General features: G+C 45.1%; 1 protein-coding gene across 9 annotated transcripts in view; it reads left to right on the forward strand.

Annotated features, from left to right (window-relative positions):
• Positions 1-15,403, forward strand: part of CLIP1 (CAP-Gly domain containing linker protein 1) — a 149,700-nt gene that overhangs the window by 42,909 nt on the left and 91,388 nt on the right. For all 9 annotated transcript variants that reach the window (XM_039471897.2, XM_039471899.2, XM_039471902.2 and 6 more), the window contains one exon: positions 14,173-14,297. In XM_039471897.2, the coding sequence (XP_039327831.2) occupies positions 14,173-14,297 (125 nt within the window). The remainder of the gene's footprint in view (positions 1-14,172; positions 14,298-15,403) is intronic.

A 15,403-nucleotide genomic window follows, 5' to 3' on the forward strand; every position in this document is an offset into this window, starting at 1 on the left:
TTTTGTAGATTGTAGCTGTAGATTTGGGGCATTTGTATGGAAGGAAATACAGGTCTTAATTTAAAACACTAAGCTGCTGTTTGGATGTACTATACCTAATTTAATCATATGCATGTAGATTGCACCCATTTTTCTCCTAGAAATTTGAGTCCAGGGATACAAATAATTTTTTTTTTTTTGAGACGGAGTTTCACTCTTGTTACCCAGGCTGGAGTGCAATGGCACGATCTCGGCTCACCGCAGCCTCCGCCTCCTGGGTTCAGGCAATTCTCCTGCCTCAGCCTCCTGAGTAGCTGGGATTACAGGCACGCACCACCACGCCCAGCTAATTTTTTGTATTTTTAGTAGAGACGGGGTTTCACCATGTTGACCAGGATGGTCTCGATCTCTTGACCTCGTGATCCGCCTGCCTCGGCCTCCCAAAGTGCTGGGATTACAGGCTTGAGCCACCGCGCCTGGCCTGGATATAAATAATTTAAAATCATTAGCAGGTATTGCCAAATTGCAATCTAAAAAGTCTTTATTTTTGTTTCTACAAACAGTATACAAGTATGTCCTTCCTGATTTTTTTTTTTTTTTTTTTTTGAGATGGAGTCTCGCTCTGTCACCAGGCTGGAGTACAGTGGTGAGATCTCGGCTCACTGCAACCTTTGCCTCCCAGGTTCAAGCAATTGGCCTGCCTCAGCTTCCCAAGTAGCTGGGACTACAGGTGCATGCGACCATGCCCAGCTAATCTTTGTATTTTTAGTAGAAATGGGGTTTTACCATGTTGGCCAGGATGGTCTTAATCTCTTGACCTCATGCCTGCCTCGGCCTCACAAAGTGCTGGGATTACAGTCATGAGCCATCGAGCCCAGCCATTTTACTGGTGCTTTTTTCCCCCACCTTGTTAAGTTAGTTAAAATTCTTTTTTTAGATTCATTTAACATATTAACTTTTTTTTTTTTTTGAGATGGAGTCTTGCTCTGTCCCCCAGGCTGGAGTCTGGTGGCACAATCTTGGCTCACTGCAACCTCTGCCTCCCTGCAACCTCTGCCTCCCAGGTTCAAGTGATTCTTGTTCCTCAACCTCTGGAGTGGCTGGGACTACAGGCACGTGCCACTGCACTCGGTTAATTCTTTGTATTTTTAGTAGAGATGGAATTTTGCAATGTTGCCAAGGCTGCTCTTGAACTCCTGAGCTCAGGCAATCCACCCACCTCTGCCTCCCAAAGTGCTAGGATTACAGGTGTGAGCCACACTGCCTGGCCCTTATTTACTTTTTTTTTGAGATGGAGTTTCGCTCCTTACCTAGGCTGGAGTGCAATGGCGCGATCTCGGCTCACCGCAACCTCCGCCTCCTGGGTTCAGGCAATTCTCCTGCCTCAGCCTCCTGAGTAACTGGGATTACAGGCACGTGCCACCATGCTCAGCTAATTTTTTGTATTTTTAGTAGAGACAGGGTTTCACCATGTTGACCAGGATGGTTTTGATCTCTTGACCTTGTGATCCACCCGCCTCGGCCTCCCAAAGTGCTGGGATTACAGACGTGAGCCACCGCACCCCGCCTATTTACTTTTTTAATTAAAATTTTTTTATTGCCATAGGTGTTATTGGGGAACAGGTGCTATTTGCTTACCTGAGTAAGTTCTTTTTTTTTTTTTTTTGAGACGGAGTTTCGCTCTTGTTACCCAGGCTGGAGTGCAATGGCGCGACCTCGGCTCACCGCAACCTCCACCTCCTCGGTTCAGGCACTTCTCCTGCCTCAGCCACCTGAGTAGCTGGGATTACAGGCATGTGCCACCATGCCCAGCTAATTTTTTGTATTTTTAGTAGAGACAGGGTTTCACCATGTTGACCAGGATGGTCTCGATCTCTTGACCTCGTGATCCACCCGCCTCGGCCTCCCAATGTGCTGGGATTACAGGCTTGACCTGAGTAAGTTCTTTATTGGTGATTTGTGAGATTTTGGTGCACCCATCACCCGAGCAGTATACACTGCACCTAATAATTTGATTTCTTCTATTTTTCCTCAGTCCTCTTACCAGTGACTTAGAACCTCAGACCTATGAGCCTGGTGACCTTGCATTTACATTGAGTGTTTGTTCATTGTTTACTTGGGGAATTCTTAGGCTCTTTTAGGTAGGGATTTGTGCTCTGGGGAAGCTGTTGTTTATCTGAAATCCCTTTGCCTTGATTGAGGATGGAGTAGTTAGGGGCACGATTGAGAAGACTCTACATAGTCACATTATGTTAAAAGCCCCTTTTGCCTGAATCTTGAGATCTTTTCTAGCACAATGGATTTTACTTAGCTTAATTCCTTTGCAATGAAGTTTGCTGCAGATTTGAATATATTTTTTTCTGATTTTAGTTTTAGTTTTTTTAAAAATCAAGATGGAGTCTTGCTCTGTCACCCAGGCTAGAGTACAGTGGCATGATCGCAGCTCACTGCAGCCTCTGCCCTGTGAGTTCAAGTGATTCTCCTGCTCAGTCTCCGAAGTAGCATAGCTGGCGCCCACCATCACACTTGGCTAATTTTTGTGGGTTTTTTTTTTTTTGAGACAGAGTTTTGCTCTTACTGCCCAGGCTGGAGTGCAATGGCACAATCTCGGCTCATGGCAGCTTCCACCTCCCAGGTTCAAGCGATTCTCCTGCCTTAGCCTCCCTAGTAGCTGGGATTAGGGGCGCAGGCTACCACGCCTGGCTAATTTTTGCATTTTTTTAGTAGAGATGGGGTTTCACCATATTGGCCAGGCTGGTTTTGAACTCCTAACCTCGTGATCTGCCCGCCTCGGCCTCCTAAAGGGCTGGGATTACCGGCAGGAGCCACCTCGCCTGGCTTGTATTATTGTTGTTCTTTTTAGTAGAGACAGGTTTTCACCATGTTGGCCAGTCTGTTCTTGAACTTCTGACTTCAAGTGTTCCACCCACCTCGGCCTCCCAAAGTACTGGGATTACAGGCGTGAGCCACTGTGCCTGGCCAAGTTTTTTTTTAATTTTCAATTTCCCAGCAGTTCTAAACTTCACCCAGTATGACCTTTCAGGATTGTCCACGAGGGAAATACTGGGCACCTCATACTGCTGCAGAGAAACTGTGTTTGGCAGCTTTTTCCTGTTTGTGCACAGCAGACTCAGTGGGGTCACATTTTAGCAGGTCATCGTTGTCAGTGCTCTTTCTGCTCCTTGCTTTCAGTTGTGAGAGGGTTCCCGGATTTCCTTTTGAGTCTTCGAAACACGGTAAACCATCCATCTGCCTGTCAGATCCCATGCCTCTGGTCTTGCTGTCCATCCTCCTCACCCACATCCTGCAGCCCTGACTGCTTTGGGTCAGGCCATCGTCATCTTTACCTGGATTTGCAGGATGCTATCCATGCCGCTTGCCTTGTCTCTCCTTACTTCTATTCTTAGCACAATTCAGAGAGAGTCAATTAAAATACCAATTTGGTGTTACTATTCCTTTGCCTAAAATCCTTTTAGTAGTGGCCAGTCTGCCTGCAATGTTGGCTTTGATTTTCACGATGTTAGGAGTGTTCTCTGTGGTGCACAGTAATTGGGCAGTGGTTTGTTTTTGCAAACCTGAGCTAGTATCTTAACCCCAAAGTTACCAGATTTGGTATCTGTCTAGCCTGGAGAACTTTGTATAGGCTCTTGGGGCTTGGGAGTTTGGAGCTTTTCTGTGTTGAGGAGCCCATGCCACTGTGTTGGAACTTGGGGAGAGGGACGTTTGACCACGCCAGGCCTGAGGACTGAGTGCCAGTGTTGTCTTATTACTGGATCACATCACCTAACTTTTGACAACTTTATTGTCCCTGTGAGTTCTCTAAGCATAATAACAAAAATATCTTGAGTCTGACGTACTTGGTAGCTTATGATCTTTTGTAGATTTAAAAAGCAAACTTTGCTAGTATTTTGGTCAAGTGGGTGCCGTATACAAGACTGCCTCTGGTGAGTAAATATTCCCTATTTTATCAACTCCAGGGATAGAAGAGGTGAACTTTTTTTTTTTGAGACAGAGTCTTGCTCTGTTGCCCAGGCTGGAGTGCAGTGGCGCAATCTCGGCTCACTGCAACCTCTGCCTTCCAGGTTTAAGTGATTCTTCTGTTTCAGCCTCCTGTGTAGCCAGGATTAAAGGCATGTGCCATCACACCCAGCTAATTTTTGTATTTTTAGTAGAGATGGGATTTCGCCATGTTGACCAGGCTGGTCTTAAACTCCTGACGTCAAGTAATCTGCCTCAGCCTCCCAAAGTCCTGGGATTACAGGTGTGAGCCTCCGTGCCTGGCAGAGGTGAATTTTTTTGTTTGTTTTCTTTAGGTTTTTAAACAGTTGAAAATATTTTTAAATGGAATATTTTTGGGACCCAGAGAATATATTTGCCTAAACTGCCTACTTCAAAAATGATTATTTTAGTTTTTTTTGCTTTTTTGTTTGATTGATATGTTCAGGAGTTTGGGCAAAGAATGTCTTGAACACTGCTTAGAGAGGTGTGTATGGAGTTGTTCAGCCACCACTGTGATGTAGCTTTTTTTTTTTTTTTTTTTTTTTTTTGAGACAGAGTTTCGCTCTTCTTACCCAGGTTGGAGTGCAATGGTGCGATCTCAGCTCACCGCAACCTCCGCCTCCTGGGTTCAGGCAATTCTCCTGCCTCAGCCTCCTGAGTAGCTGGGATTACAGGCACGGACCACCATGCCCAGCTAATTTTTTGTATTTTTAGTAGAGACAGGGTTTCACCATGTTGACCTGGATGGTCTCGATCTCTTGACCTCGTGATCCACCCGCCTCGGCCTCCCAAAGTGCTGGGATTACAGACTTGAGCCACCGCGCCCGGCCTGTGATGTAGCTTTAAAACATTTCCTTCACCCTAAAAGTTCCCTTATGCCCTTTGGCAGTAACTTTTCCACTCCCACCATCACCCCTGGCAATCCATGGTCCACTTGCTGCTCACTCTGTCCTTTCTGTACACTTCTGTCCATCGAATCATGGAACATGCATTTCCTTGTGTCTGACGACGTCATAGTGTGGTATGTGTCAGTACTTCATCATTGTTTCATGTATTTCATTTTGTGGACTTACCATATGTTATTTATCAATTCGTCTATTTAGGTCTTAACATTTTTTAATTTTTTTGAGACACTATCGCACTCTGTCACCCAGGCTGGAATGTAGTGGCATGATCTTGGCTCACTGCAACCTCTGCCTCCTGGGTTTAAATAATTCTTTTGCCTCAGCCTCCTGAGTAGCTGGGACTATAGGCATGCACCAACATGCTAGGTTAATTTTTGTATTTTTTGTAGAGATGGGGTTTCGCCATGTTGCCCAGGCTGGTCTCAAAACTCCTGATCTCAAGTGATCTGCCAGCTTCAGCCTCCACAATTTCACCAGAAAGTGCCAAGATTACAGGCATGAGCCACTGTGTTCGACCTATTAATTTAGTTTTTTTTTTTTTTTTTTGAAACGGAGTTTCACTGTTGTTGCCCAGGCTGGACTGCAATGGCATGATCTTGGCTCACTTGCAACCTCTGCCTCCTGTGTTCAAGAGGTTCTCCTGCCTCAGGCTCCCAAGTAGCTGGGATTACAGGTATGCGCCACTTGACTTGGCTAATTTTTTGTGTTTTTAGTAGAGATGGGGTTTCACCATGTTGGTCAGGCTGGTCTCAAACTCCCGACCTCAGGTGATCCACCCACCTCAGCCTCCCAAAGTGTGGGGGTTGCAGGCATGAGCCACCAAGCTAGGGACCTATCTATTTAGATTTTTTTTTTTTTTTGAGACAGTCTTGCTCTTTTTGCCCAGGCTGGAGTGCAATGCCATAGCACAATCTTGGCTCACTGCAACCTCTGCCTCCTGGGCTCAAGTGATTCTCCTGCCTCAGCCTCCCGAGTAGCTGGAATTACAGGCATGCACCACCTTGACCAGCTAATTTTGTATTTTTAATAAAGATGATGTTTCTCCATGTTGGTCAGGCTGTTCTCAAATTCCCACCCTCCTGTGATCTGCCCACCTCGGCCTCTCAAAGTGCTGGGATTATAGGCGTGAGCCACCAAGCCTGGCCCTTTCTTAGTTTTAATTTACATTTTTCTTAAGGGAATCTGTGCTTATAGTTTAAAATGAATTTTTTGGTGTGTATAAGCTTACATTAAATCAGCAGTCTCATGCTCACTCTTCAAGGTAACCAAGTTAACTATCCCCGTTTCCTGTGTCTTGGTATTCTTGGGGGCCTGGATCCTGTGGAATCTCAGATACCTTCAGAAGGGGAGATTAAATAGTTTTGAAATAGGAAGTGCAAGTCAAGCATAACTTCGTCATCTTTTAGCCAAAACGTCTATTCATAATTAGGCATCTTTTGTTTACCGGTTTGTTCTAGGGAGAGTTAGACTTATGAGAGGATATCTGTTATATGTCATCTGCTCTTGTCATATTTATTTTTAAGGGCATTTATTTATTGTCACCTTTTAGAGGTTGGGAGACTCAAAATGATATCATAAAAGGAGTAAAGTAACTGGGACCGTTTATTTAGCTTAGAGAAAATATGATGGCTTTATAAAGGCTGTGTTTAACACCCTGCAATTCAATCAGTAAATATCCTGAGCATCTTCTATGCACCAGATGTTGTTCTAGGTGCTGTAGATGTGGCACAATCAAGAACAACACATCTAATGGGGCTCCTCATTGCATTAAAATAAAAATTGAAACTCCTTCCTTGGACCTGCAGTGCCCCTTGTACTCTGGATCCTGGACCCTGCTTAGCCTCCCAACCTCTTGTCCTTCCTTCTTACCCCACTTTCTCACTCTGCTCCAGCTATGCTGGCCCCATTGCTGTTTCTTTTCTTTTCTTGTTTTTGAGATGGGTTTTGCTCTTTCACCTAGGCTGGAGTGCAGTGGCATCATTTTGGCTCATTGCAGCCTCCGCTTCCTGGGCTCAGGTGATTCTTGCGCCCTAGCCTCCCGAGTAACTGGGATTATAGGCGTGAGGCACTATGACCAGCTAATTTTTGCATTTTTAGTAGAGACAGGGTTTTACCACGTTGCCCAGGCTGGTCTCAAACTCCTGTCCTCAAATGATCCATCTGCCTTGGCCCTCTAAAGTGATGGAATTACAGATTGAGCCACTGTACTCAGCCCCCTTTGCTGTTTCTAAACACCCTGACTCAGTCCCACTTCAGAATTTGTTGTTTCTTCTGCTTGGGATGTTTTGTCCCAGGTGCCTTGTGGTCACTCAAGTCACGCCTCAAATTTTAACTCCTCAGGCATCCCTTCCTTGGCCACCCCAACTAAAGACACCTTCTATAGCAGTGTTACATTACTCAAAGACACCTTCTATAGCAGCGTTACATTACTCTGTTTTATTTTTTTCATAGCACTCTTCACCAGTTGAAATTATCTTTCATTTATTTACTTGCTTATTTTCTTTTTCTCCCTGACCAGAATTTAACTTCTGTGAAAGCATGGAAACTTTTTGTCTCATTCAGTTTCACACCCCCAACATTTAGGACAGTGCCTGGCACATAGTAGGAGCTCATTAAATAGTGTTGAGAGAATCAGAGGGTTTTCAATAAAGTCGTCACTCTATACCCAAGAAGGAGATAGTAAAGTAGGACAATCAGAGGTTGACTTAGGACCAATGAAGATTTTACCCTTCTCTGTAGGAGCGTGGCTGGAAGGTGAACTGAACCTCCACTGGAGGTAATTATATTACTTGAGGTAATAAAAAGTTGCCAGATATGGTGGGTCACGTCTGTAATCCTAGTATTTTAGGAGGTCAAGTCGGTGGATCACTTGAGGTCAGGGGTTTGAGACCAGCCTGGCCGACATTGTGAAACCCTGTCTCTACCAAAAATACAAAAAAATTAGCTGGATGTGGTGGTGCAGGCCTGTAGTCCCAGCTGCTTGGGAGGCTGAGGCAGGAGAATCTCTTGAACCCAGGAGGCGGAGGTTGCAGTGAGTTGAGATCAAGCCACTGCACTCCAGCCTGGGCGACAGAGCGAGACTCCATCTCAAAAAAAAAAAAAAGCCAGTACTGGCTCTTTCATGTCACAGGCAATTAAGTTTTACGTGAGGCCTGTGTTTGTATTTGGCAAATATCAGCTAGCCGTATTTATTGTTCTTTGAGACAGTCTTTCCCAGGCTGGAGTGCAGAGGTGTGATTCTGGCTCACTGCAACCTCCACCTCCGGAGTTCAAGTAATTTCTGCCTCAGCCTCCTGAGTAGCTGGGATTACAGATGTTCCCCACCATGCCTGGCTAATTTTTGTATTTTTAGTAGAGACAGTTTTACCATGTTGTCCAGGCTGGTCTCAAACTCCTGACCTCAAGTGATCCATCCGCCTCAGCCTCCCAAAGTGGTAAGACTGCAGAAATGAGTCACCATGAGCAGCCCCCATGTTTTTTTTTTTTTTTTTTTTTTGAGACGGAGTTTCGCTCTTGTTACCCAGGCTGGAGTGCAATGGCGCGATCTCGGCTCACCGCAACCTCCGCCTCCTGGGTTCAAGCAATTCTCCTGCCTCAGCCTCCTGAGTAGCTGGGATTACAGGCATGTGCCACCATGCCCAGCTAATTTTTTGTGTTTTTAGTAGAGACGGGGTTTCACCATGTTGACCAGGATGGTCTCGATCTCTCGACCTCGTGATCCACCCGCCTCGGCCTCCCAAAGTGCTGGGATTACAGGCTTGAGCCACCGCGCCCGGCCAGCCCCCATGTTTACCTTTTAAAATAAACTGTTTATCTTGGAATATGGTAGATAAGAAGCCACCTTACAAGACTGCTCACAGCCTGGCACAGTGGCGTGTGCCTGTAGTCCTAGCTTCTCAGGAGGCTGAGGCTGGAGGATCGCTTGAGTTCAGAAGTTCTGGGCTGTAGTGTGCTATGCCAATTGGGTGTCCACACTAAGTTTGGCATCAATATGGTGACCTACTGGGAGTAGGAGACCACCAGGTTGCCTGAGGAGGGGTGAACCGGCCCAGGTTGGAAACGGAGCAGGTCAAAACTTCTGTACTGATCAGTAGTGGGATTGGAGTGCCTGTGAATAGCCACTGCACTCTAGCCTGGGCAATGTAGCGAGACCCAGTCCCTCCCCAAAAAAAGACTGCTCACAAAATTCCTGTGAAACAACCCCTTATTACTGCTCTTTGGACATTTTATAGCTTTATGCACCAAGGCACTGAGAGATTAAATGGCTGGCTGAGAACTGGATAATGAATAGATAGGCGAGTCCATAGAGAACTGTTTCTGTTTCCTGTTTGTAGACCCACTCTTTTTTTTTTTTTTTAATTTTTTTGTGACAGAGTGTCACTCTGTTGCCCAGGCTGGAGTGCAATGACGTGATCTTGGCTCACTGCAACCTCCACCTCCTCGGTTCACACGATTCTCCTGCCTCAGCCTCCTGAGTAGCTGGGATTATAGGCGTGCGTCACCATGCCTGACTAATTTTTGTAGTTTTAGTAGAGATGAGGTTTCACCTTGTTGGTCAGACTAGTCTCAAACTCCTGACCTTGTGATCTGCCTGCCTTGGCCTCCCAAAGTGCTGGGATTACAGGCATGAGCCACTATGCCTGGCCGACGCACTCATTAACCCAGAAGAATTTATCAGTGTTTTTATTTTTTTACAGGAGCTTACAGGAAGGGTATTTGTTTCTGTTTCCACAGCATTTTGTAGAAACCTCTAGATGCATTTAACATTTTTTTTACAGGAGTTTCTTGTCTGAATCTTCTTGTCTCTCTTCCTAAATGGCCAATGCTGTATTCTATTTATCTTTGTTTTTCAGGGATCTAAACAATCAAATATATATTGAATAAATGAATGAGAACTTAAAAATCTGAGATTTGCTAAAGCATAAAAATAGTAGCTAGGAGCCGGGCGCGGTGGCTCAAGCCTGTAATCCCAGCACTTTGGGAGGCCGAGGCGGGTGGATCACGAGGTCGAGAGATCGAGACCATCCTGGTCAACAAGGTGAAACCCTGTCTCTACTAAAAATACAAAAAATTAGCTGGGCATGGTGGCGCGTGCCTGTAATCCCAGCTACTCAGGAGGCTGAGGCAGGAGAGTTGCCTGAACCCAGGAGGCGGAGGTTGCGGTGAGCCGAGATCGCGCCATTGCACTCCAGCCTGGGTAACAAGAGCGAAACTCCCTCTCCAAAAAAAAAAAAAAAAATAGTAGCTAGGTTTTTTGTTTTTTTTTTTGAGACAGAGTTTCGCTCTTGTTACCCAGGCTGGAGTGCAATGGCGCGATCTCGGCTCACCGCAACCTCCGCCTCCTGGGCTCAGGCAACTCTCCTGTCTCAGCCTCCTGAGTAGCTGGGATTACAGGCATGCGCCACCACGCCCAGCTAGTTTTTTTGTATTTTTAGTAGAGACGGGGTTTCACCATGTTGACCAGGATGGTCTCGATCTCTCGACCTCGTGATCCACCCGCCTCGGCCTCCCAAAGTGCTGGGATTACAGGCTTGAGCCACCGCGCCCGGCTTTTTTTTTTTTTTTTTTTTTTAAGTTTCTTGTTTAAATTAATTCTGTTTTCAATAGTGACTTTTACCACAGTGTTAGGAGTTATATGCCAACATTCTGAGAGTAAAGAGAGTGAATTATGCTTCTTTGTGTTTGCCATGGGAGTCTTTTAGTTTTTTGTGACGTTTTTTGTTTGTTTGTTTTTGAGACAGGGTCTCACTCTATTGTCCAGGCTGGAGTGCAGTGTCAGGATCACAGCTCACCTGCAGCACCAGTAGCTGGGGTCACGTACCACCATGCCTGGCTAATTTTTAAATTTATGTAGAGACAGTATCTCATTGTGTTGCCCAGGCCAGTCTCAAACTCCTGGCCTCAAATAATCCTCCTGCCTTGGCCTCCCAAAATGTTGGGATTATGAGTATGAGCCACTGCACCTGACCTTGTCTTTTTGTTTCAATATTGAAAATATTTTTCTTTAATAACGTAGATATTTGTCCCTAGAACATAGATTTCTTAGATATTAGTTGATAATAGTGGCTTCTCTTTATTGTAAATGCATTATTTAATGCTTCTATTTACTGTAAATGCATGTACTAAACTTTTCTGTATTGTCTGGAACACATAAGAAATAAAACCTAAGTTTATTAGGTTATGTTTAAATGCTTAAACACTTTTTAAAAAAATTGTGGAATGATTAAATAGAAAAACATTTGACGATTTTAGGACTTCATGTGATTTTCTATTTCTGTAGAATAATTACTGATTTTTTACAGGGAAAGGGAAAATACGTTCTCTGTTATATGAGTCAAGAGTTCCATGTTTGATGCAAAAAAAGTATAACAAAACTTTCTGTTCTAGGAACTAGTAGTCATCCATTTCAGACAAACTTCGTGACGTGACTTTTTTTCCAGGATACATGTATATTACCTGCATTTAGAGAAATCGTTGCTAATTTGTTGTTTGTGGTTACCTTTTACAAAGCTGATCTAAATGAAGCTTGTGGTTTGCTTGGAGAATTACTGCCTATAGCCTGTTAGATGCCTCTTGGAAAAACAATTATCATGACAGTAACTTAGACTCACCCCCAAAGAATTTTAACAGATTATCTGAAGAGGTTGCATCATCTTTAAGTAATGTGCTGTGTCCTGCTCACGTGATTCTGGTTGGACTGCTGCTCGGAATGGTGTGGTGTGGGAGGAAAGAGAAAACTGAGGCCAACTTCATTTTCTTTTGACTCAACTGCAGTAAGGCCAATTATATATAGGTGACTATTTGTGTATTAGTACTGACAGGAGTACTAAAAGGTCAAATGTGTCATGTCTAGAACTAATACGCTTTTTTTTTTTTTTGAGACAGGTTTGACTCTGTCACCCAGGCTGGAGTACGGTGGCACAATCTTGGCTTACTACAACCTCCACCTCCTGAGTTCAAGTAATTCTCATGCCTCAGCCACCTAAGTAGCTGGGATTACAGGTGTGTGCCACCACATCCAGCTAATTTTTGTATTTTTTGTGGAGATGGAGTTTCACCATGTTGGCCAGGCTGGTCTCTTTAACTCCAGGCCTCAAGTGATCTGCCTGCCTTGGCCTCCTAAAATTGGGATTACAGACGTGAGCCACTGTGCCCAGTGTAGAAATGATTAATTTTAATAGTTGTGAAAAAACAGAGAACCTCACTGTGGAAAATAGCAAGAGTCAATTATTATTAATTTTTGAAACATTGTTTTGTTCTGTTGCCCAGGCTGTAGCACAGATTATGGCTTACTGCAGCCTTGGGGACTTGAACGATCCTCCCACCTCAGCCTCCCAAAGTGCTGGGATTATAGGTATGAACTACCATACTCGGCCAATTATTTTTTATTTTTATTTTCATTTTTTATTTTTTTTTGAGACAGAGTTTCGCTCTTGTTACCCAGGCTGGAGTGCAATGGCGCAATCTCAGCTCACTGCAACCTCCACCTCCTGGGTTCAGGCAATTCTCCTGCTTCAGCCTCCTGAGTAGCTGGGATTACAGGCACGCGCCACCATGCCCAGCTAATTTTTTGTGTTTTTAGTGGAGAGGGGGTTTCACCACGTTGACCAGGATGATCTCGATCTCTTGACCTCGTGATCCACCTGCCTCGGCCTCCCAAAGTGCTGGGATTACAGGCTTGAGCCACCGCGCCCGGCCTCAATTATTTTTTAAAGTACTTAAAGGTTTTTTTTTTTTGTTTTTTTTTTTTGAGTCAGAGTCTCGCTCTGTCACCCAGGCTGGAGTGCAGTGACGTGATCTTGGCTCATTGCAACCTCTGCCTCCTAGGTTCAAGCAATTCTCGTGCCTCAGCCTCCCTAGTAGCTGGGACTACAGGCGTGAGCCACCACACTGGCTGATTTTTGTATTTTTAGTAGAGATGGGGTTTTACCATGTTGGCCAGGCTGCTCTCAAATTCCTGACCTCAGGTGATTTACCCTCCTCAGCCTCCCAAAGTGCTGGGAGGTGTAAGCCACTGTGCCCCGCCTATTTACTTTTTTAGTTTTTTGAGGTGGCGTCGCACTCTGTCACCCAGGCTGCAGTGCAGGGTACAATTGCGGCTTACTGCAGCCTCAAACCCCTGGGCTCAAGCAATCCTTCCACCTCAGCTTCCTGAGTAGCTGGGACCACAGGTGCACACCACTATGCGTGGCTAATTTTATTTTTTTAAGTTATTTGTACAGACGAAGTCTTCCTTATGTTGTCAAGGCTGGTCTTGAACTCCTGGGCTCAAGCAATCCTCCTGCCTGGGACTCCCAACATGCTGAGATTACAGGCATGAACCACTGTGCCCAGCCGCAAGTTTGTTTTGAAGCAGGAAAATTTCTGTTAGAAAAATAAAGGTCCAAGAGTGGTGGCTCACACCTGTAATCCCAACACTTTGGGAAGCTGAGGTGGGTGATCACTTGAGCCCAGGAGTTCAAGACCAGCCTGGGCAACATGGTGAAACCCCATCTCCACAAAAAATACAAAAAAATTAGCTTTTTTGGTGGTGTGTACCTATAATTTCAGCTACCCAGGAGGCCAATGTGGGAAGATCCCCTGAGCCCAGGAGGTCAAGGTTGAAGTGAGTCATGATTGTGCCACTGCATTCTAGCCTGGACAACAGGGTGAGACCCTGTCTCAAAAAAAAAAAGATGATAAAGTATTTTCTAAGAAAAGGAATAATGGGCCAGGTGTGGTGGCTCATGCCTGTAATCCCAGCACTTTGGGAGGCTGAGGTGGGTGGATTACAAGGTCAACAGATCGAGACCAGCCTGGCCAACATGGTGAAACCTCATCTCTACTAAAAATACAAAAAATTAGTTGGGCGTGGTGGCAGGTGCCTGTAGTCCCAGCTACTTGAGAGGCTGAGGCAGGAGAATCGTTTGAACCCAGGAGGCTGAGGTTGCTGTGAGCCAAGATCTCGCCACTGTACTCCAGCCTGGTGATAGTGAGACTCTGTCTCAAAAAAAAAAAGACAAAAAGAAAAGGAATAATGAGCTTGGTAGACAGCCTTAATGACTACATATTAGATCATCTATCTCATTGCAATGTGTTAGGCATCAAATCACTCTGGTAATGTAAGTCAGCCAGGTAAGTTTCTTTGCCAGACTTCCTTCAAGAGAACTCTGAGAGTCAAAGAGAAGGTAGAGCAAAGAAGTTGCTGGTGGAATTGAAGGAATATAGTAGCTAGTTAATAGTGGGCACCACAAATGATTAAGGTATAGAACTATGTTCATCTCTTTATTTTAACCTTCTCTTCTTCCAGGTTGGTGGCACTAAGGCTGGTGTAGTCCGGTTTCTTGGGGAGACCGACTTTGCCAAGGGGGAATGGTGTGGTGTGGAGTTAGACGAGCCTCTTGGGAAGAACGATGGTGCTGTTGCTGGAACAAGGTTTGTTTGGCATTGTGCAACATCTTGTCTCACTCTTGTATGTGGTGATGATGCTCAAGCCAGTCTCACCAAGCATGTGTGTCATAACGTGGAAAGACATGTTCGGAAGAGTGGCACTCTTATTTCCTGAGACCCATCTGCTGGTTTTTTTCCCTCCACACTAGAATTGGGACTGTTCTTTTGACTGTCTCCTTAGTAATACAGGTAGTTTGTCTGAGTAGATTCTGAACAAGAATTCTGTTTATTTCTCAAAATAGAAAGGAAATGCTATGTTATCTGTCTGGCTTCTCTCACCGCCCACCTTTTTTTTTTTTTTTTTTTTTCTTTTTTTAGTAGAGATGGGGTTTCACCATTTTGGCCAGGCTGGCCTCGAACTCCTGACCTCAAGTGATTCACCCGCCTCAGCCTCCCAGAGTGCTGGGATTACAGGAGTGAGCCACAGTGCTTGGCCTTCTCTCCTGTTTGATAGGAGTTGCTCTCTGAAAGAGTACCTGTGCATCTGGGGTGGGAGTGGTGGTAGAAGTTAGTCACCTTTGTTAGTAAAAGAACTGCAGAACGTGTCTTTATACCTGATGAGAATTCCATCCTGCGGCAGGAGAACAGACTGGCAGGCGGATCTCTTCCATTGTAAGGATAATCCCATTCTTTTTTTTTGAGACAGGGTGTCCCTCTATCGCCCGGGCTAGAGTGCAGTGGCACCATCCGCACTCACTGCAACCTCTGCCTCCTGGGTTCACGCAATCCTTCTACCTCAGCCTCACCAGTAGCTGGGACTACAGGCATGCGCCACCACGCCTGGCTAATTTTTGTATTTTTAGTAGAGATGGGGTGTTGCCCAGGTTGGTCCCAAGCTCCTGGATACAAGTGATCTGCCTGCCTTGGTCTCCCAAAGTGCTGGTATTACAGGCGTGAGCCACCATGCCCTGGCCTGGATAACCCCATCTTGCCTCCCAGACACAGGATGGGAGTACAGTAATGCACACGGATGCAGGAGGAATTTCCCCCTCTTCTTTTCAAAATGTTTTGAAGGCACAGGCGTTGTCTATGATTCAGTATTATTAGTAGTATACAGTATATTAATGCATTGCTTGTGTGGTAATTAACAT

The sequence above is a fragment of the Saimiri boliviensis genome, chromosome 7 (genome assembly GCF_048565385.1).
Source record: "Saimiri boliviensis isolate mSaiBol1 chromosome 7, mSaiBol1.pri, whole genome shotgun sequence".
Lineage (NCBI taxonomy): Eukaryota > Metazoa > Chordata > Mammalia > Primates > Cebidae > Saimiri > Saimiri boliviensis.